Source organism: Cetorhinus maximus, chromosome 28 (assembly GCF_964194155.1).
Source record: "Cetorhinus maximus chromosome 28, sCetMax3.hap1.1, whole genome shotgun sequence".
Taxonomy (NCBI): Eukaryota; Metazoa; Chordata; class Chondrichthyes; order Lamniformes; family Cetorhinidae; genus Cetorhinus; species Cetorhinus maximus.
In genome coordinates, this window is record NC_135906.1 from 25,548,092 (window position 1) to 25,575,725 (window position 27,634).

At 49.1% G+C, this 27,634-nt stretch overlaps 1 protein-coding gene across 1 annotated transcript in view; it reads left to right on the forward strand.

Annotated features, from left to right (window-relative positions):
- Positions 1 to 271: 271 nt before the first annotated feature.
- The window catches only part of LOC144668953 (ELAV-like protein 2), a 194,870-nt gene continuing 167,507 nt past the window's right edge, over positions 272 to 27,634 (forward strand). Inside the window, exon 1 of the mRNA XM_078531453.1 lies at positions 272 to 349. Coding sequence (XP_078387579.1) covers positions 311 to 349 — 39 coding nt within the window. The 5' untranslated portion in view covers positions 272 to 310. The remainder of the gene's footprint in view (positions 350 to 27,634) is intronic.

Genomic DNA, 27,634 nt, shown 5'->3' on the forward strand with positions numbered 1-27,634 from the left:
TCCCCACCCACCCGGCTGCACCCCTCCATCTCACCCCCACAACCCCCCCCACCCACCCCCACCTCCCCCACCAAAAAAAAATATATAGAAATGGGGCATGATTCCTATGGGGGTTTTTTTTTAAATATATAAATATACGTATACACAGACAGGGAGGGGGGGAAAAGGGGGAGGATCAGGTTTGGCTCAGGTTGTGCGTGGCTGCACATCAAACCTGCTGACAGCTCTGAGTCCTGATAAACTGTCAGCCTGGGGTTTGAAGGCTGAAGCAAGGTGCCCTGTGAGTACTGAGCTCATCACTTTCCAAGCAATGACGTTGGTGCAGTTTGATCGGAGGGAGAAAGCTCTGGTAGGTGAATAGCAACAAGATCTTTTTTTTTTTTGGTGGGTGGTGGTGGTGGGGGTGGAGGGTGTGGTGCTGCTGCTGCTGCTGCTGGTGCTGGTGTTGGTGCTGGTGCTGGTGGTTAAGGGTGGGGTGGGTAGATGATTTTTTTTTGCTGGCTTTCTTTAGTCAGGAGATTGTGGCTTTCCTCGCAGGCGGACGCCGGGGTGTAGCTCGATCAGCCTTTCATCTTTTAGCTGAAGTGCGTTGCACATGCGGAAGATTCTTCAGGGATGGAGGTTGTAGGTGACAATGGCTAAAATCCGGCAGCTCGCTCTGTGCCTGGGGCAAGGTTTCGGTACCCGGCTCCTCAGAAGATTTCGGCATTTTCAAAAAAAATATATATCTCCTCACTTTCTGTCGTACGAGATGCTTTTTGTTCCTTTTCCCTGGCTTGTTAAATATATATATATATATATATATATATATATATAATGTTTGAGCAATCGCAATGTTTAATAAACTAGAGGCTTTGTCAGAATGTAGGAGGAGATGCGATTGGTGGTGGTCTAATGGGGGAGGGGAAAGATGTGCAGAGTGAGGAATGATTTGATGGCTCTTGGCAGACGTTACTGAAATCACTGCAGTATTTTATCTTGTGCTAATAAATTGTCAGAAATCAGTAATCTTGTATTGTACCCATCTCCTTTATTAGTTCACTGCCTTTACCCTTTCCCCGCCACCTCCCTTTCCCGGCACACACACACACACACACACACACACACACACACACCTTCTGAGTCACCAGGGATGTCATTTTCATTTTCGCATGGATGCTTTCCAGCGCTCCTGTCGGGAATCTCTGGCTGGGCGGCAGAGATTCCCACTGCAGGAACGCCCGGCCTCTCTCGGCAGCCTCCTCATCCAGCTCTTCCGCCCCCCGCCTCCCCCCCAACCCCCGGAGCGAATCCTTCCAACCGGGGAGATCTTCTCCATCCCCGAAGATCGAAAAGAGAAATAACCGGCGGCATCGTGGAAAAGCTCTCCGTGCTGGGGTGTCGGTCGCCACGTTGGATACCGTTACTCCCGGCAACGCTTAGCCATTCTCTCCCCGCCTTCCCCCCCCCACCTCACCCCCACCACCACCACCTCACCCCGACTCAGGAGGGAATTAGCATTCTTCCTCAGGGTGCCTACAAATTGAGTGCATTTAAGACGGAGATAGATAGGTTCTTGATTGGTAAGGGGATCAAAGGTTACGGGGAGAAGGCGGGAGAATGGGGTTGAGAAACTTATCAACCATGATTGAATGGCGGGGCAGACTCGATGGGCCGAATGGCCTAATTTCTGTTCTTATGGTCTTATGGTCTAACCTGTCCGCTCGCTGGTCCTTCCTTCGAGACACATTTAAGGTGATGCTGCGACACCATGAGTGAGACACTAGGCTTCACCTGTACGGTTTTGAACTTAAGCACAACCCCAGAATGATAGTGGGTTTGGCTGTGTGGGCCCCCTCCCCCATAATGAAATGAGTTTGGATCTCCTCAAACCCATAACTTGTGGGCACAGCCCCACGGGAGCCTATGGCGCAGAGTTTTCTGTGCCAGCTCTCTACCTTGGAGCAAACCCAAAACTGGCGTCCCCTCTCTCCCCGCAATCTCAGGCTTCCCTCCAATAAAACGGTTTACCCAATTTCCCCCCTGATGTAACACCCACAGCCTCGTCTCCTCATTACCACCCTCCCTCCACCCCCCCCCAAGCCCACACCAGGCAAAGCAGGCACCGATGGCACTAGCCGACAGTGTCAATGGGGTAGGCCCAAGGAGGTGGGAAATGGGAGCTCCTCCACGGTTGGCACTGAGGCACATTGTTGGGACAGAGTGGAGGGGGCTGGGCCCAACCTGGGGCCACCTGCCTGAATGGAAACCACAATTTTTTTTAAAAAAACATATATATATATATATTTGCACTAAGCTGTGGACACAGGTTTGCATCTATATAGCGCCTGTCATGATCTCAGGTCAGCCCCGAGCATTTTACAGCCAATGACATCCTGTTGCAGCTCAGCCACAGTGAAACGTGGCAGCCAATTTGTGCACAGCAAGATCCCACACAATGCTAATGGCCAAGATCATCATACTATTCATGTTGGCCTAGGGATAGATATTGACCAGAACACCAGGGATGACTCCCCCCAACTCTTCTTCCAATAGTACCGTGGGATCACTTACGTCCGGCTGAGAGGAATGTTTGATGCTGTGTCTGAAAAATTGCACCTCCAACAGTGCAGCACCTCCTCAATACCGCACAGGAAGTGTTAGCCTTAATTTTGTGCGCAAGTCTCTAGGGTGGGGCTTGAACCCACAATCTTCTGACCGGGAGGGCAGAATCATCCAGTCCCATTGGGCGGCGGGTATCGTGGCGGGCGGAGGAGGGACAATTCGGCAATGCCGGGCATGAAATCACAGCGGGACCACCCCACGGCCTCCGCCAAGGCAGAACCCGAATCCCGCTGGAGGCCGGCAGCTTACACCCTGGTAACAGGACACAAAGCAAGGGCCGACCAGAATCGTCCCCCCACCCCCCACCCACCCCACGCGCGATTTACCGGCGGGAAAACACAACGACCCAGAACACGCCATTACACGCGTGACACGCAGGAGTCGGGACTTACCCGTTAGGGCCCTGCTCGGGTCGTGGACACGCGAGGGGGAGATGCTGGAGCCCTCCAGCTCCCGGACCCTGGAGGCTGGACCCTGGACCATGGGCCGACTAGGCGGCAGAGGGAGCTGATGGGGTGGGAGGGTGAGGGTGCTTCGGTCGCAGTGGAAGGGACGGTGAGGGTGGTTGGAAGGGACATGGAGGCAGACACAGACCCTGAAGGTGGGAAGGAGGAGGTCAGGGAGGTCAATGCGGATGGGGGTAGGATTCTCAGGAAAGTAGGGAACGTGCACATTTACCTGGACATCCTGGAAAGATAAGGGTTCGGGTTGGTAGATGATAGTGGGGAGGTGGAATATGATGATGGGGATGGGGGAGAAGGTCGATAGTGATGGGGGAAAGGACATGGGGGAGAGGGGGAGGGGGAAGGACAGGTGAGCTGGTGAGATGCTTGACTATGACCATGAGCGGAGCCTCATGTTGGATGGACGCAGATGCATGGGAGTGAGGTCAGTGGCTGGGCGGAGATGTGGGTCAGCTCAGATGGACAACTGAAAGAGAACCCCAGCTGGCAACACTGAATACGCTCAGGACAGTAAGATGAGTGTGATGGATGAAGGCTCCGTGTGGGTGGGAGAGGCTCTCACGAGGCTCCGAAAGACCCTGCCACACACACACTTCTCCCTCCAGGATCACTCCTGGTCCGGCTGCGTGCAGCTGAACTGCTCATGGGGGGGTGCAGTGCAGTGGGGGGACTCTCAAAGCCTGTCAATGAAGCTGAAAGACAACATTATACATTATTCAGTAACAGTGAATATATTTTCAGATTATAAAGTGACAAAATGTGTTCACCCGTGCAACCACTTGTGATCAGAATTTCTTAACTTTTCTAGGCCTACCACTTCTTCTAGGTGCTGCCCTGACATCTGCAGCAGGGGTGGAGACAGCCTGTGCAGTGATTGGCCCTGTTGCCTCTGATGACTTAAGCGTGGGTCCTCTGGAGAGCCAAGGTTTTGAAGGCCCCAGTTTGCTTTAACTGTCCTCCGGTGGGCCAGCTGCCCCCTCTGCGGTGACAGAGGATGAGGTTCAGGGGGGGGTGACAGGCAAAGGGGATGCAGAGAGAGCGGACAGCCTCTGAGATTCCTGACTGGATGACCCAAGGGTGTCCAGCTGCTGTTCCACCTCCCTTCGGGTGCCCAAGGGCCCAGGCCTGACTTCTCGAGGGGAAAGAACACTTGAAGGGATGTCGAGGTGCCCCATTTCCCTCTCATGTTGCCGCTGACCCATGGCTATCACAGTGGAGTGCAGGTCTGCGCGCATCTCCGTGTTCTGCTGGACCAGGGTCTCCATGGCGTCCGCCATCCTCCCCATGGAGGCCTTCATACACGCACATGTGAGCAACACTTCATCGGAGAGCGGGCAGATGCACTCCTCTGACTCACGTGCCACTCTGTTGAGGGCTTCTAACTGCCCTGCGTGATTTTCCTCCACCTTCTGCTGACTCTCCAGGAACAGTTGGAAGGTCGAATCCAGAGACACATCTGACTCCGACCTCACAGGCGCCTCTTCCCCAGCAGCCCTCCGAGTGCCAGGGAGCTCGGCCGAACCCACCTCCTCCTGCTGCAGACACTTGTCCGTGTGGTGACCACCAGACTGTGACCCCAAGCCTGCTCTAGATCTAGGTCCCACTGGGGTGTGTATCCCTGCGCTGGTGGAGGGTGTGGCTGAGGGCTGTGACGGGTCTTCCAGCTCTTCAGTGGGGGAGGTGTCCTCTTGGCTGGAGGTGAGGACCTGGATGGAGCTGAGGGTCTGGCTGGCTGAGGGTGACAGTCACTTGGCAGAGCTCCCTGTGAACCAAAGTAGAGATAATTGGTGCATGGCAGCAGTGTCAAAAGCAGGAGAGAGAGCACTCACAGTTGCATTGCGAGAGGGATGATGTGGTGCAGGATCCTCACGTTTGCAACCGACCTCACCGTCGCCACAGGCAGGGTCCACGTCCTCACCAGTCAGCACGATGGCACGCTCCTCAAAGTGAGTGAGGGGCCTAATGTGGGCCACTCCACCCCTGGTCTGGGACCTTTCCCTGCTGATGTGAGAAGGCTTCTCCTGCACGGAAACAGATGGAGAGAGTGTGAGCAGGACACATGGCTCTGTGTGGAATGTTTGTGTAGTGAGCGGAGCCATGGGCGGGATGAGGACGCGTGTTCCAGAGGATATGAGCCTGATGGAGATGTGAGGGTGTGTGTGAGAGTTAGTAGTGTTGTCCCTTGAGGTGTGAGATCCCTGTGGGTGTGTGATGGGTTTGGGAGTGTGTGAGTTGAGGGTGATGAGGTAGTTGACTTACCCTGGCGGCACAGATGAGAGCATTCATCCCCTTCCTGCACAGGGTGGCTGACCTGGTCTGTCCTCTGGTGGTGCTGACCACCACTGCCACTGCCCTGCAGGCCAGATGGTGACTCTGTTGGACCTCCTGCAGCCAGAGTGGGTGTAAACGACATCACGCCAGCTTCTACTGTGCCCAGCAGGCGCTCCAGTGAGGCGCCACTAAATTTGGGGGCTGCCATCTTCTTTGCTTTTGGGGCCATCTGTCGCCTGGAGCAGCCCTGCTCTGTAGACATGAAGTAGGCTGAGCTCTGGCGCACTTTAAATATGGCGCCCGGAGTGAGGAAGTGCTGAGGTCATGATGTGGCAGGCAAATCCCAACCCGCCCACTGCCCAGTGGGTGTCCAGAGGTAATTCAACCACAGGATGCATCACAGTCTAGTCACACTGTTCAATGTTTTCCTCCTTACCTTGGGAGCTCGGAGCTCGCTTTATCCAGTACAGCACAGGCCAGAGATAGGGTTGCCAACTGTGATGAAATGTATTTCTGGAGGTTTCATCACAGGATTTTCCCCCACACTCCAGCCATTAGTCGCCCAACACATCCCCCCTCATGACGTACTGCCCTCCTATGCCAATTGGAAAGCAAAAAGGTACAATACCCAATTGGATGATGTTTGACTGTCAGCCAAACAGCCTTTATTTCCCCCCGCACTGTTTTCAATATTTTTATACCTGGTAAAGAGAAATGTTCAAAGAAAATGACAAAAAACAAAATCTTTCTGAATGTCTCGATGATTTTTCTCCAGGGTTGCACACAGCAGCGTCCTGAAGATTGATCTTCAATTCCTGGAGACTCCAGGCCAATCCTGGAGGGTTGGCAACCCTAGCCGGAGATTGTGCAAAGTGCTCAGTATCTTGGGTGGTGCGTCTAGCTATTGAACTTAAGACAGGAGTGGGTTAAAAGTTTACTTAACCCAATAAAAAACACTTTGTAATGCATTTTCGGGCCTTTCCCATGTACTGCAGCCTAGAGGCCAGGGTGTGAAATGGAGCTTCTGATTTGAGCTGCCTGTCATCAGAGCCTTGGAGTTAAAGTGCGCTGATCAACAACAACGACCAGGCCAGTTAGCATTCGGAAAGAGGGAAAACATGAAGCAAAAGCTGATTATCCCTCTCTTCATACAATTAAATAGAACAGTCTGGCCACCCACCTGAGCATCGTATTATGTTTCGTCTTCCATCTTCCCCTTTCTTTAAGACCATAAGACATAGGAGCAGAAATTAGGCCATTTGGCCCATCGAGTCTGCTCCACCATTCAATCATGGCTGATAAGTTTCTCAACCCCATTCTCCCGCCTTCTCCCCGTAACCTTTGATCCCCCTTACCAATCAAGAACCTATCTATCTCGGTCTTAAATACACTCAATGACCTGGCCTCCACAGCCTTCTGTGGCAATGAATTCCATAGATTCACCACTCTCTGGCTAAAGAAGTTTCTCCTCATCTCTGCTCTAAAAGGTCTTCCCTTTACTCTGAGGCTGTGCCCTCGGGTCCTAGTCTCTCCTACTAATGGAAACATCTTCCCCACGTCCACTGGGGAGCACTGGCCTTTCAACTCAGTCTATTGAAATATTATTGAATAACTTTGTGCGCAGCATCTGCTTCCTGTTTGCAAGCCTCACTTCCGTGTTGTCACAGTGTTTGGTCATGCATTCCCCGTCATAAATTATTATGTCACTGCTCTCCATTCAGATTTTGTGATGTCAACAGTCACGGTGTAGTTGCAGCCTGTGGCCATTAGGTGACTCTGTGGGGTGCGTTGCTGAAGTCCTATCTCCCTATTCTGTCAGCATTTTGTACACAATAAAACCTATCCATTTTCTGACCATGGACAATGCCATGGGCAGTTTGCTAATAATTATAAATAACAGGGTTGTGATTTCAAGGCTGTAAACCTGTTGAGAAGCTTAAATGTTATAAATCATTGAAGCTCCAGTCTTATTGCTCCTATCAACCCTTCAATAGCATTACTCCCTTATGATCATTCCCCGTCATTTGTAATTCTCCATCAGATTTATAATAAAGGTGACTCCTTAGAATCAGAGCAAAAGAGATGCTTCTTTACCACTGGCCCATTTCAGAACATTATGTAGCAGGTCAAAGAGCCTCCAAACTTCAGATTCACTCTCATTCCTTCCTTGACCTGTTTTACACACTAACATATATTATCTTCAGAAAGGAATGACAATAAACACCACGGTTTTGCACTCATTGGGGAATAAAATGAAGACAGCACATGATATCACAGAGTTGCAACATAGAAACATAGAGACTAGGAGCAGGAGTAGGCCATTCGGCCCTTCGAGCCTGCTCTGCCATTCAATATGATCATGGCTGATCCTCTATCTCAACGCCGTACTCCCGCTCTCTCCCCAAACCCCTTGACGCCTTTAGAGTCTAGAAATCTATCTATTCCCTTCTTAAATATATTCATTGACTTGGCCTGCACAGCCCTGTGTGGTAGAGAATTCTACAGGTTCACCATCCTCTGAGTGAAGAAGTTTCTCTTCAGCTCAGTCCTAAATGGTCAACCCCGAATATGAGATTGTGACCCCTTGTTCTAGACTCCCCAGCCAGAGGAAATATCATCCCTGCATCCAGTCTGTCCATCCCTGTCAGAATTTTATACGTTTCAATGAGATCCCTTCTCATCCTTCTAAACTCCAGCGAATACCAGCCTAGTCGGCCCAGCCTCTCCTCACACAACAACATTATCTGCAATAATGGCCAGTGCAGGCACCCCTCCACAGGGAAGGAGCAAGACCTAGCACCCACTTCATTGCAATTGTTCAAGGAGTACCCCAACGGAGAATCACATGTGGCTGTTTTCAACCTGAAGAGATCGAAAACGAAGACAACATTTCTTTCCCAAGTAATGTTTTCCAAGTCCGAGCCCTCATGATAGGACAAAGGGAATGTTGTTTTACATCAATAGTAGGTATTGGAAGCAATCTACTGGCAGGGTCACCAAATGAATCAAATCCTGTTCTTGTTTCGTGGCATTCTGGAATTTTTAACCTATGCCTTAATGACCACTTTCCATGGCCCTTTCCATTCATAGGAGTCTTGTGTCCAATGCTGAGCACCACACTTTAGAAAGGATACCTAGACTTTGGAGAGGGCTTAGAGCTGTCAGCCATGGCTCAGTTGGTAGCACTCTTACCTCTGAGTCACAAGGTTGTGGGGTCAAGTCCCACTTTAGGGTTTGAGCAGAAAGCTCAAAGCTGACACTCCAGGATGCCTCCTCTTGTGGGTGAGTCCAGAGCTGCTATTTTAAATTTAGGCACCCCCTTTTAGGACAGAGATGAGGAGAAATTTTTTGTGTGACTTTGGAACTCTCTGCCTTAGAAAGCAGTGGGGGCGGGGGTCATTGAATATTTTTAAGGTGGAGGTAGATAGATTCTTGTTAGACAAGGGAATCAAAGGTCATCGAGGGTAGATGGGAACGTGGAACTCAAAACACAAGCAGATCAGCCATGATCTAATTGAATGGTGGAGGGTTGAAGGGCTGAATGGCCTACTCCTGTTCCTATTTCTTATGCTCTTATGTTCTTATGCAGTATTGATGGAGAGGTGCAGCCTTTGGGATCAGAAATTAAATCAAGGGCCTGCCTATCCTCTCTGGAAGATCTAAAAGATACATGGCGCTATTTTGTAGAAGAGCAAGGGAGTCATCCCTCAATCAACTTCACAAAAAACGATTATCTTGTTATTTATCGCATTACTGTTTGTGGGAGCTTGCTGTGCACAAATTGGCTGCTGCATTTCCTACATTGCAACAGTGACTACATCTCATTGGCTGCAATTGGGACATCCGAAGGCCATGGAAGGCGCTATGCAAATTCAAGTCTTTCTTTCAGGGAAGATTTACCAGAAGGATGTGGGAAGTCAGTAATGTAGAGAAGCTTAACTCAACGTCCTTGACCCTCCCCATCCATGTAGCACTACAACCCTCCAAGATATCTGTGTTCCTTCAATTCTGGCATATTGCACAGCCTGAATTTTCATCCACTGGCAGCCGTGCCTTCACCTGCCTGGGCCCTAAGCTCTGGAATTCCCTCCTTAAACCTCTCCGCCTCACTATCTCTCTCTCCTCCTTGAAAAAGATACTTCTTTGATCAAGCTTTTGACCGACAGTCCTAAGGTGCCACGTGGCTCAGTGATCAAGTTTTGTTGGACAAGAGGCACCTACTACATTAAAGGTGCCATTTAAGTGCAAGTAATTGTTGCTATTGGAGTGAGACCGAATAGAAGAGTTCAAAACGGTGAAGGATTTCGCTTGCGTAGATAGAGAGAAACTGCTTCCACTGGATCAGTAAACAAAGGGCACTGAGTTAAGATAAATCACAAAGAAACCATGGCAGGGATTGGGGCGGGGAGGGGAGGAGGGGTGGGGGGGGTGCGGCGGGGGGAGATGAGTGAGTTATGATGACCTGGATTGCAATGCCTGGGAAGGTGGAGGAAGCAGGTTCAATTGTAACATCCATGAGGGAATTAGGTAAATATTTATTAAAAAAATCATTGGCAGGGCTGTGGGGAAAGAGCTGGGGGAGGGTAGCTCTTCCAGACAGCTGACACTGGCCCGATGGGCCAAATGGTCCTTCCGCACTGCGCTATTCTACAAATACACCGCAAAAGTTATGAAGGATTGCCCTTAATTTTATATCAATTCTTTTACACGCATATTTATTTGTAGCCCATATTATTTCTAAAACTGATGAAATGTGGCCAGGCAATATATAACAATAACAGACGGAGGTAGGCACTGTATTTAACTGTAGACACGGGGGCTTGTAACACCCAAGTGCAACCTGGATGGGCTGAATGGCTGACTCCTGCCCCTCTGGTAGCACTAGGGAGGCGGTCTTGGTGGAAGCTGGATTAAAAGCACACCAACAATTCAGAAATGGTTAGCTTTATCACAGTGATGCACAAAATGTTACTTCACATGGCTTCTGGAATTTTCTGCTCAGCACATAATTAGTGTTTTATTCACCAGCAGTGGCTGGATAAATAAATCTGTGTAAACAATTGTTTGTTCTCGACTTGTGAATGTGAAGTGATGGGGGTAGTGTTTCTCTTGCTCCGTCTACCTCTCTCAGCTTGACATACTTTCTGAAGTTAAAAAATAATAATTTTTAGTCACACATTTAGTTGAAAACCAGCTCAATTTGTCATCCAGTTATATGCAAACCATTTACTTCTTCCTTGGGAAAATAAATAGTGGGATTTAAGGAATTAAAAGCATAAACAGGAGCAGGCTTTAAGAGTATGAATAGTTCTCATTTGGCACAGAAAACACTCGATGTAAATTACTTCGTCTAAATGTTATTTCTGTGAAAATTTGGGAATTTGTTTTTTTTGGATTTCCTTTACAAAATTTTTAAGAAACTAATATTTGAGAATCTTACCAGCTGGGCTGACACTACGCAAGTGGTGCATCCTGGAAATCTGCTCTCAGATTAACAGCCTGGCCTCAAGGAGCTGTAGCTTATTGCGTATCAGCTCCATGCAAAACAAAACCGAGTCTCAGGCTCTTGAAGTCTTCAAGTAAAAACGTTTATCAAGTTGCTCAGAAGTACAAAATGGAACTTCAAAGTTAGATTTAATGTAGTTATTACGGTACATACATTTTTTTAATGCCTTTCCTTGTTACAAATTTTATTTTGTGTGTCAGCTGTGGCTCAGTTGGTGGCATGCTCATGTCTGACTCGCAGGTTTCGGGGTTCAGGTCCTACTTGAGGGCTTGGGTACAAAGATCAAGACTGACATTCAAGGGCAGTACTGAGGGAGTGCGGCATTGTTGGGGGTGCTGTCTTTTGGATGAGATGTTAAACCGAGACTCCTGTCGGTCCTCTCATTTGGATGTCCAAGATCTCATGATATTATATCGCAGAAGAACAGGTGAGTTCTCCCCAGTGCCCTGGTTAATGTTTACACCTCAATCAACGTCCCCAAAAAATAGATGATCTGGTCATTATCACAATTGCTGCTTGTAGAGATTGCTGAGCGCACGTTGGCTTTTCCTACATATTGACTATACACTTCAAAAGTACTTCATTGGCTGTAAAGTATTTTGAGACATGTGGTGATCATGAAAAGCACTATATAAATGAAAATATTTTATTTTCCTTTCTTCATTTTGGACATTGGCGGTTTCAGTTACTGAGAAAAAATGGTGGACGAATGCCTCAAATTGAGTTCCCCATCACCTGCTGGTACCAGTGTATGGACAATTGCATAGATCACATATCCCTTCCTCCCGAGTATACAGCAATGGAAGAATTCCTGATGGTTACGAGACAATTACCTATGCTATGTTTGCAATGAAACATCAGCTAAATGAATTGAATGGAATTGTAGCTCCATTTTTGTGAAAACTACCCTCTGCTCAGGAAAAAAACTCTGAAGGTTCTTCCTCTGCTGACTGACAAGAAACTTTCCCCATTCATCAACATAAATCAAGACTTCGAACCGCCAAGGGTTTAATCTATCTCTGGGAACTGATTGAATAATTGATTTAAGGTTTTTAAAAAGCCTTTATTCTAGCATATCCATCGGAATCATAGAAGGTCAAGAGCTCAGTCATTTGAATTCCTAGCAGATCCAATCCAGAACGGAGTGCGTCCTTCAGTCAGTGACTCGGAGATGAAATCAATATACACATGGAATAACAGTTGTGTATTAAAAGTATCTCAATTAAAGGGTTCACATCATCCAAACTCTAAAATAGTCACCCATTGCAGTTGTTGCACATTTCTGTTATAGATTAAAAGCTTCTTGTCTGCAAGCACTTTCTGCTATGTCAGCATAACTCGCACAACATCACGCTTTTGGTTTCGAGACTTCACTTACCACATTTGCCCATCGCACGATGCTGAGAATAAAACAACGCCAATTCAGAGCCAAAAGTGTGTGGGGACGTGGTTAGTATGAGGAGAATAGCTCGAAAAGTTCAGGCTGCTCAATACAATACACGGAATTTGCGAAACAGAAACAGGCCATTTGGCCTTCAGTGTTAAAGCTCCACGTTTTTTTTATTAATCTGTGGGATGTGGGCGTCGTTGGCTAGGCCAGCATTCATTGCCCATCCCTAATGACCCTCCTCCCACTATCATTTACGTCATCTCAACCCATCAACATATCCTACCATTCATTTCCACCCTGCCTGTTTGTCTGAATTCCCTTCATATGCGTCTATTCGAATCGGCTCAACCCCTCCCTGTTGTGCCTGATCCCACATTCTCACCACTCTCTGGGTGAAGAAGGTTCTCCTGAATTCCCAGTTGGATTTATTAATGGCTATCTTATATGAATGACCCCTAGTCTTGGACTCCCTCTCCCCCCGCACACAAGTGGAAGCAGATTCCCTATCTCGACTCCATCAAACCTCTTCATCTTCTCTTTTGTAAAGAAAAGACATCAACCTGTTCAGGCTTTCCAGATAATTTACCCCACTCATGCTGGTATTACCCTTGTTAATCTTTTTTTTTGCATTTTCTCCAGTGGCCCTACATTGTCCTTGTAATATACAAATCCATACAACAACAGCTTGCATTTCTATAGCGCCCTTAACCTAGTAAAATGCCTAAGGCACTTCACAGTAGTGTTATCAAACAAAATGTGAGACTGGGCTACATAAGGAGATATTATGGCAGGTGGCCAATAGCTTGGCCAAAGAAGGAGGTTTTAAGGATCTTCCTAAAGGAAGGACAATGAGAGTTGCATTTCTATAGCATCTTTTCATGACCACAGGGCGTCTCAAAGCTTTACAGCCAATGAAGTGCTTTTGAAGTGTAGCCACTGTTGTAATATAGGAAAGGTGGCAGCCAATTTGCACACAGCAAGCTCCCACAAACAGCAATGTGATAATGACCATACAATCTGTTTTTGCAATGTCGACTGAGGGGTAAACTTTGGCCAGGATACCAGGGTTATCTCCCCAGCTCTTCTTTGAACTATTACTCTAGGATCTTTTACATCCACCTGAGAGAGCATAGGGGGGTCTCAGTTTCATGTCTCATCTGAAAGATTGCATCTCTGACAGAGCAGCACTCCCCAAGTACCACACCGATGTATCATCCTTGATTGTGGTGCTGAGGTTACTGGACTGGGGTTATGAACTCACAATCTTTTGACTCTGAAAGTGAGGGTGCTACCAGCTGAGCCACAGCTGATAGAAAGGGGAAGGTGGAGCAATGAAAATTGGTACATAATACACTAAGATGGCTATTTTACTTATGTTTTCCATATATATTGTACATATGATATAAACAAATTCTAGGTGATGTTACATTTCAAGCAAATAGCCACTTGGTAGTACAGAACTTGAGTGTAGCTGAAAAGAGACATGCTGTCAAAGCTTTTCATCTTGCACTCATCAGGACTGACACAAGAATGCCAAATTTCAAAAGGAGCAACAATTTATATTGCATGAGAAGGGGGTGCTGATTGGTTGGCAAGTAGATCTGATTGGTTGAGGCATTGCCATGGAGATTTCAGGAGGGAGCTACTTTTGTATATTTCAAAAAAGGTGCAATGCCAATGTTTCAAATAAGATAAGTTGAAAAGGACATGCCACTTTTGAGACAGAGTTGCCGGTAACAATGTTAGACAGTTACCACGGCCATATAAAGCTGGCATACTACTCTATATTAATGGCTGGCAGGTCCCAGCATTGAAGAATGAAACATCTATCAGTGTCATTTTTATGTGACTTATAATGTTATTGGTGCAAGATGATAGATTGACAAACTGGGCATATTAGGTTCATTAGTGAGCTGGGAGAAATTATAATACTCGTAGCTTCCCCTCCAAAGACAACTAACAAGCCATTAATCTTTCTTCATCCCTACACTGGGGCTTATCTGTCAGAGCATAGCCTTATTAGGAGGTGGAAGAAACTTCAGTCCTCCTGTTCATTTTTACTCTCCACTTACCAGTACCTTTCTGCTTCCCTCCGCAATTATAGTAATTTCAAAAGCTACAAGAACCACTAATCCAGTACTTCCCAAGCTATTTTCTAATACAACCCCATTTTAACACTTGAAAATTATCGTGGCAAAGATGCCAACCAAAACAAAACAGCAATAAAGCACTTTCTAAAGTACTTTGTAAAAATGTTACTATTTTATGTACTCACCAGTCCATTACTTCGTCTGAGCCACTGCACCTCATGGACCTTGCCCAGGAAGCAGTGAAAATGCAGGGTCTTGAGGTAGCTGATGTTGGAGCCCAAGTCATGCCTCACCACCAGCGTGGTGGGATTGGGCTCAGACAGGCCGCAGCGCAGCAGCTCAGCAGCTCAGCAGCAGAGGCATCACCACCGGGTTGATGGTCAGGGCCGGGTTTGAGGATCAGTGAAGCAGCCACAGGCAGGGGCCCATGTCTTGGAGAGAGAGAGAGAGAGACTGAGAGGCAAGCAGGGCAAGAACAGGACTGGACCCCACCTGGGCTACAATGCCGGTGCAGGGTAAAATCTCAACATAAAGGGAGCTCATGACTCCGTTCACTGTTTCAGTGACCCCAATTAGGGTCACGGCCCATAGTTTGGGAATCACTACCCTAACGTCAAGCATTTCTTTAAAAAAGGGTATTCCATTCACAAGGCAGGTATGGACAAGAAAGATCATTCATGCCATTGTTATCATCCCAATAGGGGAAGCAACAGCTTCCCCTACACATCACCACGTGGTTCTTGAATGATTCCAAGGTCTTTTTTTTTTAATTGCACTATCTAACCTGGATTCCATTTATTGATAACCCTTTATGTAAAGAAGAACTTTGCGATCTTGGTCAAAATTGGTCCATCACCGACGCAGACCTTGTCAGACCTTCAAGGTTTACCTTGAAGGGAAAAGTCTACTTTTTGTTTTGAATATTGAAAATCCGGTTGAAGAAGCCTTGGTTGCAGCTCAACAGCAGAGGCATCACCACCGGGGTTCATGGTCAGGGCCGGGTTTGAGGATCAGTGAAGCAGCCACAGGTAGGGTCCACTATTAGGATTGAAAGAAAACGCGGTGTGTAAGTTGATGTGAATCCGACAGGAATATTCATCTGATGCCAAATTTGAGCAAAGAAGGGGAGGAGACAGAGCTGGGGATAGGAGAAGGCCATTCAGCCCCTCGAGCCTACTTGGCTATAACGAAGTACTTGGACACTGAAGCTGAGCAATGATGTGTTGCATTTCCAGTACCTAACCTCAGAAACGGAGCTAAGACGAATGGATCTAATCAGGAGACCAGCCATTGAGATAAGAGTTTTCAGTTAGCTCAGTGAAAACAAAATCGAGAGAGAGGGCCGGTTGGCTCAATGTGTCAATACACCATCCTTTGCCTCAGAGATGTTGACGTAAATTTAGTCCAGATTGACAGGTTGAACATTTCCCCTTGTTGTTGGCTATAAGTGCCTTGTGTTAAAATTAGATGGGTTGGTCTCCACTCAGTTCCAAATGAACATGTACCCACTGTGCAATGGAGGCAACTAACCGCACTGTCTCTTTGGTTATCCTTACATATTGATAAGTTAAATAAGCAAATTACTATTTTCACTAGTAAATAAACCAGTGACTAAGGGCTAGTAATGGAACACAATCGCCAAACGAATGAAAGGAGAGGATCGTATACATTTTACATAAGCGTTGTTAGGATAACGAATGCCCGACCAGAATCAGTAGTGGAAGTAAATTCCATGACACCATATCAAATTGGTCAAGTATTTGAAAAAGCAAACTTTAAAAGGGTATTGGAAGAGGGCTGGGGAATGGAACCAATTGGATCACTGGATCACTCCTTCAAAGAGTTGGCATGCACGCAATTGGCCAAATGGTCCCCTTCTGTGCTGTAAAATTCTAGGGCTGAGCAAATTATTTTCTAATAATTCAAATGTCAAATGATAATTTTCTAGGTTTCTTTTGGCGTGCATCTGTGGAGTTTGAACTTTACATTTTTCAGGATGTTGAATGGCAGTCTGACATTTTGCATTGTCTGTCCCTGCAATCTTCCTGCCCACAGAGCAGTACTGACCAATCATTTGCCACTCCAGATTCACTCCCACTGGAAATCAGATGAGAACAAATTCAGCTCGCTTCACTTAAAACCCTTTCACCGCAGCAAAAGCAGGACATTTAAGCTGCTTTTATATCACACAAGTTCCTTACTGGTGTCACCCAGCTCTCAAAGTGCAGGTCTGGTGCTGATTTTTGCAGCCTAGAAGAAACATTTGGCATTATTGCGAAGACCTGGGTTACCCTTGCCTGCCTTTGTGGCCTACTTGACTTAACTATTCCGATGGTCTCCTGGTCGGCCACCCGCCTTCCACCCTCCAGAAACTGGACTTCATCCATAACTCCACTGCCCTTGTCCTAACTCACACCAAGTCCCGTTCTCCCACCACCCCTGTGCTCACTGGCCCACGCTAGGAACATGGAGCTTTGGAGGAGAAGTAGGCCATTTGGCCCTTTGAGCCTGTTCCACCATTTAATAAGATCATGGCTGACTTGATTGTGGTCTCAACTCCAGTTTCCTGTCTGTCCCCATAACCCCTGACTCCCTTGTCAATCAAAAATCTATCTAACTCAGCCTTGGACAAAATCAATGGCTCAGCCTGCACTGCTGTCTGGGGAAGACAATTCCACAGACTAATGACCCTCGAAGAGAAAAAAAATTCTCCTCATCTCTGTCTGAAACAGGAGACCTCATATTCATAAACTGTGTCCCCTAGTTCTAGACTCCCCCGCAAATGGAAAGAACCTCTCAGGATCTACCCTATCATGTCCCCTCAAGATCTTATCTATTTCAATAGGATCACTGCTCATCCTTCTAGACTATTACATTGGCTCCCAGTCCACCAATGCATCAATTTTAAATTTCTTATCCTTGACTTCCAATCCCTCCATGGTCCTGTCCCACCCCATCACTGAAACTCTCCGAGATCTCTGTGCTCCTTCAATTCTGACCCCTTGCACATCCTTGATTTCCGTTGCTCCATCATTGGTGGCTGTGCCTTCAGTTGCCAAGGCCCAACGCTCTTGAGTTCCCTCCATAAGCCTCCCTACCTCTCTCCTCCTCCTTCTAAACATTCCTGAAAACTCCTCTTCTGGTCACCCGACTCAATATTGTCTCATGAGGCTTACGATCAAATTCTATTCACCTTTGTGAAGTGCTTTGGGGTGTTTTACTGCAATACGGATGCTACATAAGTACAAGTCATCGTTGCGTTGTCTAGGGCATAGATTGAAACAGAGCCCAACAATTTTGCAGCCAACTTGCACAAGTTCAGCACATCAGGCGTTGGCTCACGGATGTGGGTCTGGCACAAGGTGAAAACGGCCTAACTGAATCAGCAAGGCCAGATTTTAACCTTGAATCAAAAAGGCACAGTTTGGTTGCGCCTAAATAGCTAAATTTAAGTGTCTACATATTGCCTATGCTTGATTGCCAGCGAGGGTTGGGCAATGGGGATAAGGGACAGGATTTTGCCTTTGTCGGGCAGGCAGAGGAGGTTGGGAAGCCGATCGCGATGGGGGCCAGACCGTGATTTCACGCTGGGCGGGCGAATTAATGCGCGCCCAGTGTGAAAAGCGAGCGGCAGCGCTCGGAGCCCTGGGGGGGGGGAGGGGGAGGGGGAGGAGGAGCTCGAACTTCACGCATGCGCGCGAGTGCGCGCTCGAAAATCTCCCCCGAGGCACAGAGCTGCCTCCAGGGGACGAATGGTTTTCAAAATATAAAAAAAAAAGATTTTTAAAACGTTGTAAAGCAAGTCCCCTCTTGTGACTCTGTTATAAATGAAATGTGAGATGTTTAATTTTATTTTTATTTGCGGTTGGAACCCTCCTCCCGCTCGTGGATGAGGTTTCCTAAAAAGTGCACAGGCCGCTTGGCCTTTTCGCCTGGCCCCGCCCACCATGAGGCTGGGCGGGGCAGCCAAAAATTGAAGTTAACTAACTTTTTAATGGCCTTAATAGGCCTTTTCATTGTTGGCGGGCGCGTTGCCGATTCCCATGTGTGCCCACCGACCGAAATGCTATGGGGCCAAGTGCTGGTCAATGAGATTAGGTAGGTAGGTAGGTCAGGTGTTTCTCATGTGTCGGTGCAGACTCGATGGGCCGAAGGGCCTCTTCTGCACCGTGTGATTCTGTGATTGCCCGTTGGTGTCAGGACGCTTGCCCGACGCCAACGCGAGTCTTTTTATGCTCGAGTGGGTCGGGCGTGTGCCCGCCCACCCAGGTCAAAATTCTGCCCAAGGAGTGAGACAGATATTCTGCCTCATTTCAGTTAGTTATAATCAATTCACAGGTTGGCTATATAGAGCTTTCCCTCAGTAAGTTAAGTATGTGAGGCAGGCGGGACAGAGAGTGAGTCTGAAAGGCTGGTTTATATATTTACACTTCAGATTATAGCAGTCTTTTGATAATTATTTATATTTTTGACATTTTGAACAAGTAGATATTAGCAGTGTATCTATCCCTTCTGATCGTTTAGAAGTTAGCAGATGGTGGAACCCACTACCAACCCTTTTGGTTGACAGCTATCTGTAATGTGTACTCAAATTCCTGTTTGAAATCCTCCTATACATTTGCCTCTCTCTAACCTCCTCCAGCCTTACCTGAACTCACCATTAAATCACAGAATTGCTTCAGCACAGAAGGAGGCCATTCGGCCCGTTGGGTCTCCGAATGATCAACGCACTTAGTACCACCCTCCCGCCTTCTCCCTGTAACCCTGCACAATTCTTCCTTTTAAGATAATTCTTAAATTATCCCTTTCCCCTCTATTCCACTCTTCCTTTTAAGGTAACAGTCTCATTCCCTTCTGAAGGCCTCGATTGAACCTGCCTCCACCTCACCCTCAGGCAGCGCATTCCAGGCCTTAACCACTCACGGAATTCCTCTGCGTCTTGTCCCATCTTCCCTTCCCGTCATCCTCCCAGCGATGGCTCAGCCTTCAGCTGCTGTTGCATGGAATTCCCTTCCAAAATGACTTTGCCTCTTCCCCCTCCCGCTCCTCTCTACAAACTCACCTGCCCACACAGAGCTTCCTCCCTGCCTAACGTCTCCTCACGCCTCTACAAAGTGCCTTGGGGGGTGGTTTCAGCCGGTTGAATGTTCCGTCTAAGGGCAAGTTATCGTTGTTGTGGAGGTCGCCTGGTCCCGATCTCCCAAACCAACCCATCTCACTGTCACCCCCATCTGACACACGACAGCCTCTAATGGGTTCTTCTTAGTAGAAAACATGCAGCAAAAACCTTGCCTGTAACATACTCCTCACTATAATCCTCTCCACTATAGCTATATTTCATATTGTGCGTCACCGAGCCATCCAACAAGACCATAATTAATCTAGAAAACATTAGAAAGACCTTCGCTGTAATGCAGTTCTTGATAAAGCTCTTAATTAAAGCACACATTGCTTTCAACTCCCTCATTAATGGAAAGCATAAAACCTTAGCCTCCCCCGCATCCTACCACTACTGCAGCAGGAGCTGCTCTGTAACACTGCTGGATACATTGGAAACCTCAGATACACAATCTAATGGAGGGTAGATTTTTCTGCATTGCCAACTCCTGTTTGATACAAGACAACTTACTTTATTGAGCTCCCCACACGCAAGACCCTTGGTGGAATCGCCCCAGATTTGCACAAAGTGTGCTAGTGGGCAGGAAAAAGGCAATGGCGGGTTTTCGCACTCTATCGTTCCCATTCCCGCCTCATTAATTATGCAGCCACACAAAACACACCGTCTCGCTGTCAGGCAGCCTCCGATCTGCCCACCTCACCACTTGGTCACGCAGGGCACTGCATTTAAGCTGCAGCCGCGCGCACGCTTCTCAATATTTGCAGCCCAGGACTGCTCCGGTGAAGGCATGGCCCCAAAAGCCAAGAAGTGTGCAGCCCCCACCCCCCCAACCCCTTCCCCCTACCCCCGACTCAGTGACGCCTTCCTGAGACATCTTCTGGATGCCATGGAGGCCCACCATGATGTCATCTACCCCCTCTCTGGCCGCAGGAGACCCATCAGTCTCACCACTCTGGCTTGGCAGGCGGTGGCAGAGGTAGTCAGTGCCAACGCTGCACAGAAGAGGTTGGCCATCCAGTGCAGAAAGAGGATGAATGATCTCATCCATGCCACCAGGGTAAGGCAACCACCTTACCACTCTAAACTCACCCACTCACAAGCCCATCGCACATTCACTGGCATCTCACTCACTGCCAGCTCAAGGGACACCACCACTCACTCTCTCACACACACCCTCACATCTCCATCTGGCCTCATCTCCTCTGGAGGCTGCCTCCTCACTACCTTGAGGCCACTTGCACAGATCAACGTGTCCCCACCCACACCCTGGGATACCCTCCTTCCCCAGTACAGCCCTCGCCCTGCAGCCTCTTCCGTTGCCTGAGGCCACTTCTCCCCCTTCCCCAAACAAGCCCCAGCCCTGCAGCCATTGAAAAGCCACCCCCGCCTTACGGCTGGTCTGGTAGGTAGAGACCTGCCCGTGAGACCCTCCCTAAAAGTGATGCGGGTTCTTCCTGTGAAACACGTTGCCATGTGATGGTGTTGGCTTGCCCGGGTGATCCAGCGTGGTGGGGGGGGTATGATTCCGGTGGTGGGGGGGTATGATTCCGGTGGTGGTGGGGGGGGTATGATTCCGGTGGTGGGGGGGTATGATTCCGCTGGGCAGGGTGAGCATGTGGGATGGCGGAAAACGTAGGCCTCCATTGACGATTGCAAACTGCTTTCACGATGGCGTGAAACTGATTTTTGGCCTTCTCGCCATATTGACTGCCCCCACCCCACCCCGCACCCCGCCCGCCATGACATCCGATGCCAACAGGGCTGGGGTCAATGCTCACAATAAAATTGCTGTATATCTTTATTGTTACAATTGAATATCCCTTCATTGTATCTCCTTTCAACCTATTGCCCTTTCCTGTGAAAATGTCCATGTTCGTTCCATCCACACGTTCTCTTCGACCCATCAAACGGCCTCACAACAGGGAATAAACAGTCAGGTCACACATAGCGAGAACTTACATCCCTTCAAATAGTCTATAACGCTGCATCTGAAAGTCATACAAACGCACTCTAGTTTTCCAACTTTATGGACCTCCGAGTTCTCTCTACTCCTACAATTCTGAATCTTGTACATCACTCAGCCATTGGCGGCCGTGCCTTCAGCTGCCTGGGCCCTAAGCTCTGGAATTCCCTCCCTAAACCTCTCCAACTCTCCCTCCTCATTTAAGACGCTCCTCAAAACCTACCTCTTTGGCCAAGCATTTGGTCACCGGACCTGCTATCTCCTAACGTGGTTTGGTGTTAAATTTTGTTTGATTACGCTCCTGTAAAGCGCCTTTTAAAGGTGCTATATTAATGCAAGCTGTTGCTTGTTTACGGCTGGTCTGGCAGGTAGAGAGCTTGCCATGAGCTCCCCTAAAAGTGATGTGGTGCTTCCTGCGAAGCCTGGCACTGATAAGCCATCACTAAAAATACTGCCAACGGGAAGCATTATGAGAAGTTGCATTCATTGTTGTAGATGCCTCGTCACTGTCGGTGGGTCAAAATCCTGGAACTCCCTCCCTAACAACACTGTGGGTGTACCTACCCCACATGGACTGCAGCGGTTCAAGAAGGCAGCTCACCACCACCTTCTTAAGGGGAATTAGGGATGGGCAATAAATGCCTAGCCACAAGAGATGCCCACATCCCACGTAGTGTAGAAAATCTTCACAACGCACTACAGGGAGGTGTAATTAAAAAAGGATGCTGAGCTAGACAAGGAAAGTGTTTGCTAATATACGTTGAGCACAGAATTATGTCATGTCCCCACAGGCAGATCATTCGTTCATTGTCATCATCGCTTCAGTGGGGCCGTTGGCATCATCTAGCTTCTTCTATGGCTTTCTTCAAGCCTCCTTCAGTCAATGTTATCCACCCACCTGACTTGTTTACTCCCTCTTCTGTTTCTTCCCACAATTTGTCCTTCGGTTGTTGTCAGGACAAGGTCATCGGGCCTTTATTTCCAATGCCCGTACTTGGCTACCTTTCTCTCTCTAGCTGTTCTCAGCAACCCTTTCGAATCCTGAACTCCCCCTCTTGATCTAACTCACTTCATTTGTCTTTCTGCCCGTCCAGCTGATCCTGAGCACGCTCCGCCACACCCAAATTCCAAAAGCTGATCTCCCCCTCTCGTCCTCTTCCTTCAAGGCCCCAACTCTCACATCCATAGGCCCCGAAATTTTTCGGCTCAGCGTGTGGGCGAGCGCCTGAGATGCTCCAATGTAAAATGACACACAGTGACATCGGGCAAGCGTCCCAATGTCCTCACGCGCTCATGCGATATTTGTGCTCGCACCCGCCGACAATTAAGCGATCTACTTAGGCCCTTAATCAACTAGTTGATCAGAATAAATCGCTCCGCTTGGGCGGGCGAAAAGGTCAAGCGGCCTTTGCATTTTTGGCAAAACCACATCCACAGGCAGGATGAGGTTTCGACCCGCGATTAAGAAATAAATTTAAAACTTTTTTACGTTCATATTTGACACGTCCCTGCTCATGTGACAGAGGGGACATGTTTTCAGTATTTAAGAAATCTTTATTTTTATTGATAAAAATTCTCTCAACGCCCTGAGGCGGCTCTGTGCCTCAGGGAGCTTTTACCGCGCACACCCCCTCCACACGCGCGCACGCCTGAAATTCGACGCTCGGGCCCCTCCCACCCTCACCCCCCGGCAGTGCTGAGCACCGCAGCGCCCGTTTCACGCCAGCTGCCCGTTGATTGGCCAGCCAGCGTGAAATCGCGGTCGGGGGCCCAATCGCGGTTGGCGGTCAGTTTCCCAGCCGCTCCCAGGCCCGCTCGCCCCGCCCGCCAGACGAGGGCAAAGTTCTGCCCGTAGAGTGTGACTGGGCTAGGTGTTCCTCCAGCTTCGTTCTGTTGCTTTTGGACTCCCAGACACGCCTTAAGTCACCGGTCCTGCCTCCTGCTGTTCTTGGATTTCACTCTGGAATGCAACTTTGGTGCTTCTCGTCGAACCAAGGTGCTTGAATTTGCCACTGCCTCTATCTCGCTGCTCCCAATCTTGTCTATTCCATTGCCACTTGGCACCAAAACATCGGTCTTTGCCTCAAATATTTACAGACAAATAGCTTGTTGTTATTTATTGCTTAGGATCCCAAATAGTCGTCGCCTATCTTTGAGGGAAAATTTGAGGAGGGGGAGGGGTAAGAGGGGAGCGCTCTTCAAAATTCCAGAACATTTCATTTCCAGATGCACTAGAAAGGTGATGAAGTGTCAGGATTTTCCAATGGGCCCCATCGTGTAAAACTGGCTCAATGAGCCACACCGAGGCAGGGGTTGAGGGAAAGGAGGAGAATGGGGGAGGGTCAGGGCAAACCAATCGGTTGTCATTTTCCTTCACCTCTCGGCAGGCAGGGTCACGGTGGAGTGGACATTGTCCCTAAGCCCTCAATGAAACCTCTCGTCTCGCGCTGGCCAGATGACCAGACTCAACGGAGATATGGAGAAGACGTTTACAATGTTTAGAAAACATCCTAAGCCCAAAAAACCTGGCAAGTGCCTCGTTTTTCCTGGTTGTCTATTAGTCTGTCTGTCAGCAAAAATATTTGAGAAGTTGTATTTCACGAAAGGTGGTGGAACAGGTTCAAAAGGGCGCAGAGAAGCCACAAATAACATTCAGGGTTAGTGGGCTCAGAAATGCATCATTGTAAACTTAGGACCATAGGGAGAGGAGAACGTTTATCCCCTTGAGCATGTTCCATCTTGCATTTGGATCATGGCTGATATTTTTTTAGCTTAAATCTATTTACCTCACTCGGTCCCTTGGTCACTTTGCATAATAAAAATGCATCGATCCCAGTTTGGAAATTTTCGACTGGCCCTCGCTCCCCAGCCTCAACACTCTTTTTTGTGGTGGTGGGGGGGCGTGCTGTGGGGAATTCCAGTTTTCCGCTACCCTTTGCATGAGGAAGTGCTTCCTGGCATCACCCCTGCTCTCATTTTAAGATTATGCCTCTTTGTTCTGGACTCCAACCACCCCACTCCCACACACCCCCACACCCCCACCCCCACATACCCCCCCTCCCCAGAGGAAACTGTTGTGGGCAGTCGGATGGGCAGGGTAGAAGGTCCAATTTTAAAACTGCCACCATGTTGCTGAAAAGAGACATTCTGTCAAAGTTTCTCAGCTTGGACTCATCAGGACAATCGCAAGAATACCAATGTCCTGATGAGTCCAAGATGGAAAGCTTCCACAGAGAGTCTTTTCTCAGCAACACTCAAGCTGGGTACTACCAAGCGACTATTTGTCACTATCTTGCTCTCCTTTAGCCGTCAGCTCCCCTTAATTACAGCCACGTACGCCAGAGTTAGGAGAGAGTTAAATGTCTCTGAGGAGACCCCACTCGGGAAATGAGCTGGCTGAGACAATTCCTCTCCTCTCTCACATCATCACTTTTCAAGATGGAAGTAACATGATACATTGAGGGCTTCACTTTGAATTTATGGCATAGGATCAGGCTGTTTAGCCTAACTGGCCCATGCCAGTGTTTAAGCTTCACGTGACCTCTCTTCATCTGACCCCATTATCATATCCTTCTATTCCTTTCTCCCTGGTGGGTTTATCTCTCTATTCACCAAAATTACACCCTGTGGAAGCGAGTTTCACATTCACGTCACTCTCATGGTAAGGAGGTTCCTTGAAGTAAAGAAGAATCAACAAGAAAGGGGGTGATGGTAGCATAATGGTAACGTCACTAGACCAGTAATCCAGCAGGCCCCAGGCTCATGCACTGGGGACATGGGTTCAAATCCCACCACAGCAGCTGATGGAATTTAGATTCAGTTAATAAACCTGGGATATAAAGCTACTCTCAGTAATGGTGACTGTGATAGCTATCATCCAATGTTATGAAAATCCATCTGGTCCACTAATATCCTTTCAATATTACCTGGCCTGGCCTACATGTAACTCCAGTCCCCCAGCAACGTGGTTGACTCTTGACTACCCTCTGAAATAGCCTAGCAAGCCTCTCAGTTCAAGAGCTATTGGGGATGGGCACTAAATGATGGCCTTGCCAGTGATGCCCACATCCTTCAAAAGAGATGGAAGCTCAGGATGGCCTTATCAAGGCTCTTGGTTCCAAAAGAATTATTCCACTTGTCTAAGCAGCCCCCTCGTTGACATAGTTTAGTACCTGCGCTTCTCTCTGATTTTTCTCCATTCCTCCCTTGAAAGAGCCAACCCCAATGCTAGGAGGTAGTTTCATGGGCACCAGCAGCTCTCTGCTCCCTTGTCCAACTGGCTCTTTGGCAAGTTGGGCCCTGCACTGTGAGCATCTCAGCTGCATTGAGGGGACGTCACTGCCAAGCTCAGTCTTGTTTTGATCTGATTGCGCGCTGGTTCAACTTCCCATCGGGACTAACGCAAAACCCTGGCTTCTGCTTCTCATTCACCCTAATCTGAGGATACCAAGGCAACCTTAAGTGCACCTCTGCTTCTCTCCCTCCCTCTCTCTCTCTCATCATGGGGAGACCTCATTGTCCGATCTTTCCTAAGTGGAAGCTGGGCCATTGAATATATTCTCCACTGAATTGGACATGTTTTTGATTGACAAGGAAATCAAGGGTTATGGGGGGGGAAGGCAGGAAAGTGGAATGAAGGCCTCAGTCAGATCAACCATGATCTCATCGAATTGCTGCTCCTATTTCTTATGATCTTGTATCAATATAGGGCAAACTGAGGAGGCCAATTCCCAGAATTCCCTCAGCCAGTGTGGGGAGTGGAACCACTGTTGGCATTATTCTGCACCACAGTCTAGCCAGCTAGCCATGACTAACCTGCGCCACCCACCTCACCCACCTCACCCACCCCACCCACCTCACCCACCCCACCCGCCTCACCCACCCCACCCACCCCACCCACCTCACCCACCTCACCCACCCCACCCACCCCACCCACCTCACCCACCCCACCCACCTCACCCACCTCACCCACCTCACCCACCCCACCCACCTCACCCACCTCACCCACCCCACCCACCTCACCCACCTCACCCACCCCACCCGCCTCACCCACCTCACCCACCCCACCCACCTCACCCACCCCACCCACCTCACCCACCTCACCCACCCCACCACCTCACCCACCTCACCCACCTCACCCACCTCACCCACCTCACCCACCTCACCCACCCCACCCACCTCACCCACCCCACCCACCTCACCCACCTCACCCACCTCACCCACCCCACCCACCTCACCCACCCCACCCACCTCACCTACCTCACCCACCCCACCCACCTCACCCACCCCACCCACCCCACCCACCCAACCCACCTCACCCACCCCACCCACCTCACCCACCCCACCCACCTCACCCACCTCACCCACCCCACCCACCTCACCCACCCCACCCATCTCACCCACCCAACCCATCTCACCCACCCCACCCACCTCACCCACCCCACCCACCTCACCCACCCCACCCACCTCACCCACCCCACCCACCCCACCCACCTCACCCACCACACCCACCCCACCCACCTCACCCACCCCACCCACCTCACCCACCTCACCCACCCAACCCACCTCACCCACCCCACCCACCCCACCCACCCCACCCACCCCACCCACCCCACCCACCCCACCCCAACGACTGACATACAGTACGTTACCCAGTGGAGCCTTTAAAGGGAGACCAACCTTTAGCTTTGTAAAGGGCGACCTGCAAATTCTAGGAGAGCGGAGCAACCCGATTTATGATAGTTGTCTGTGCCGAGCACTCTCCGTTCGAAGGGTGCCCAATAATCGAAGCAAAGGACCTCACGGTGACCTCCGCTCTAGTTACGCTTTCCAGATTATGCTTGTCAGCTGCGGCAGGGAGTCCATATGGGTTTACCCTACCCACCAGCTTCCCTCTGCTCCCTGAAGCAGCTCCAACCCAGGAGCCAAACAGGAGCTACGAAGCTGGGGGAATGAAGTGAAGCCCCTTCGCTATCAGCAGCCTCTCACCGGCACACCCAGTCTCTCTGAGGCTCAGGCAATGATGGGGGGCTCAGGCACCCCAGCGACTGTCTGGAGAAGGCGGGCGCTCAGGCGGGCACAGGGCAGTTACCCCGATCCGATTCCGTCCGGAGGCGGGGTGGGGGGGTGGTGGGGGATGTTCCTTTTTTCGGTGAGGCCCTTTAAGAGCGCTCCGGCGACTGCACAGCCACCTCGAAGTCAAGCAACTGCCCCAGCCAGCGTCTGGG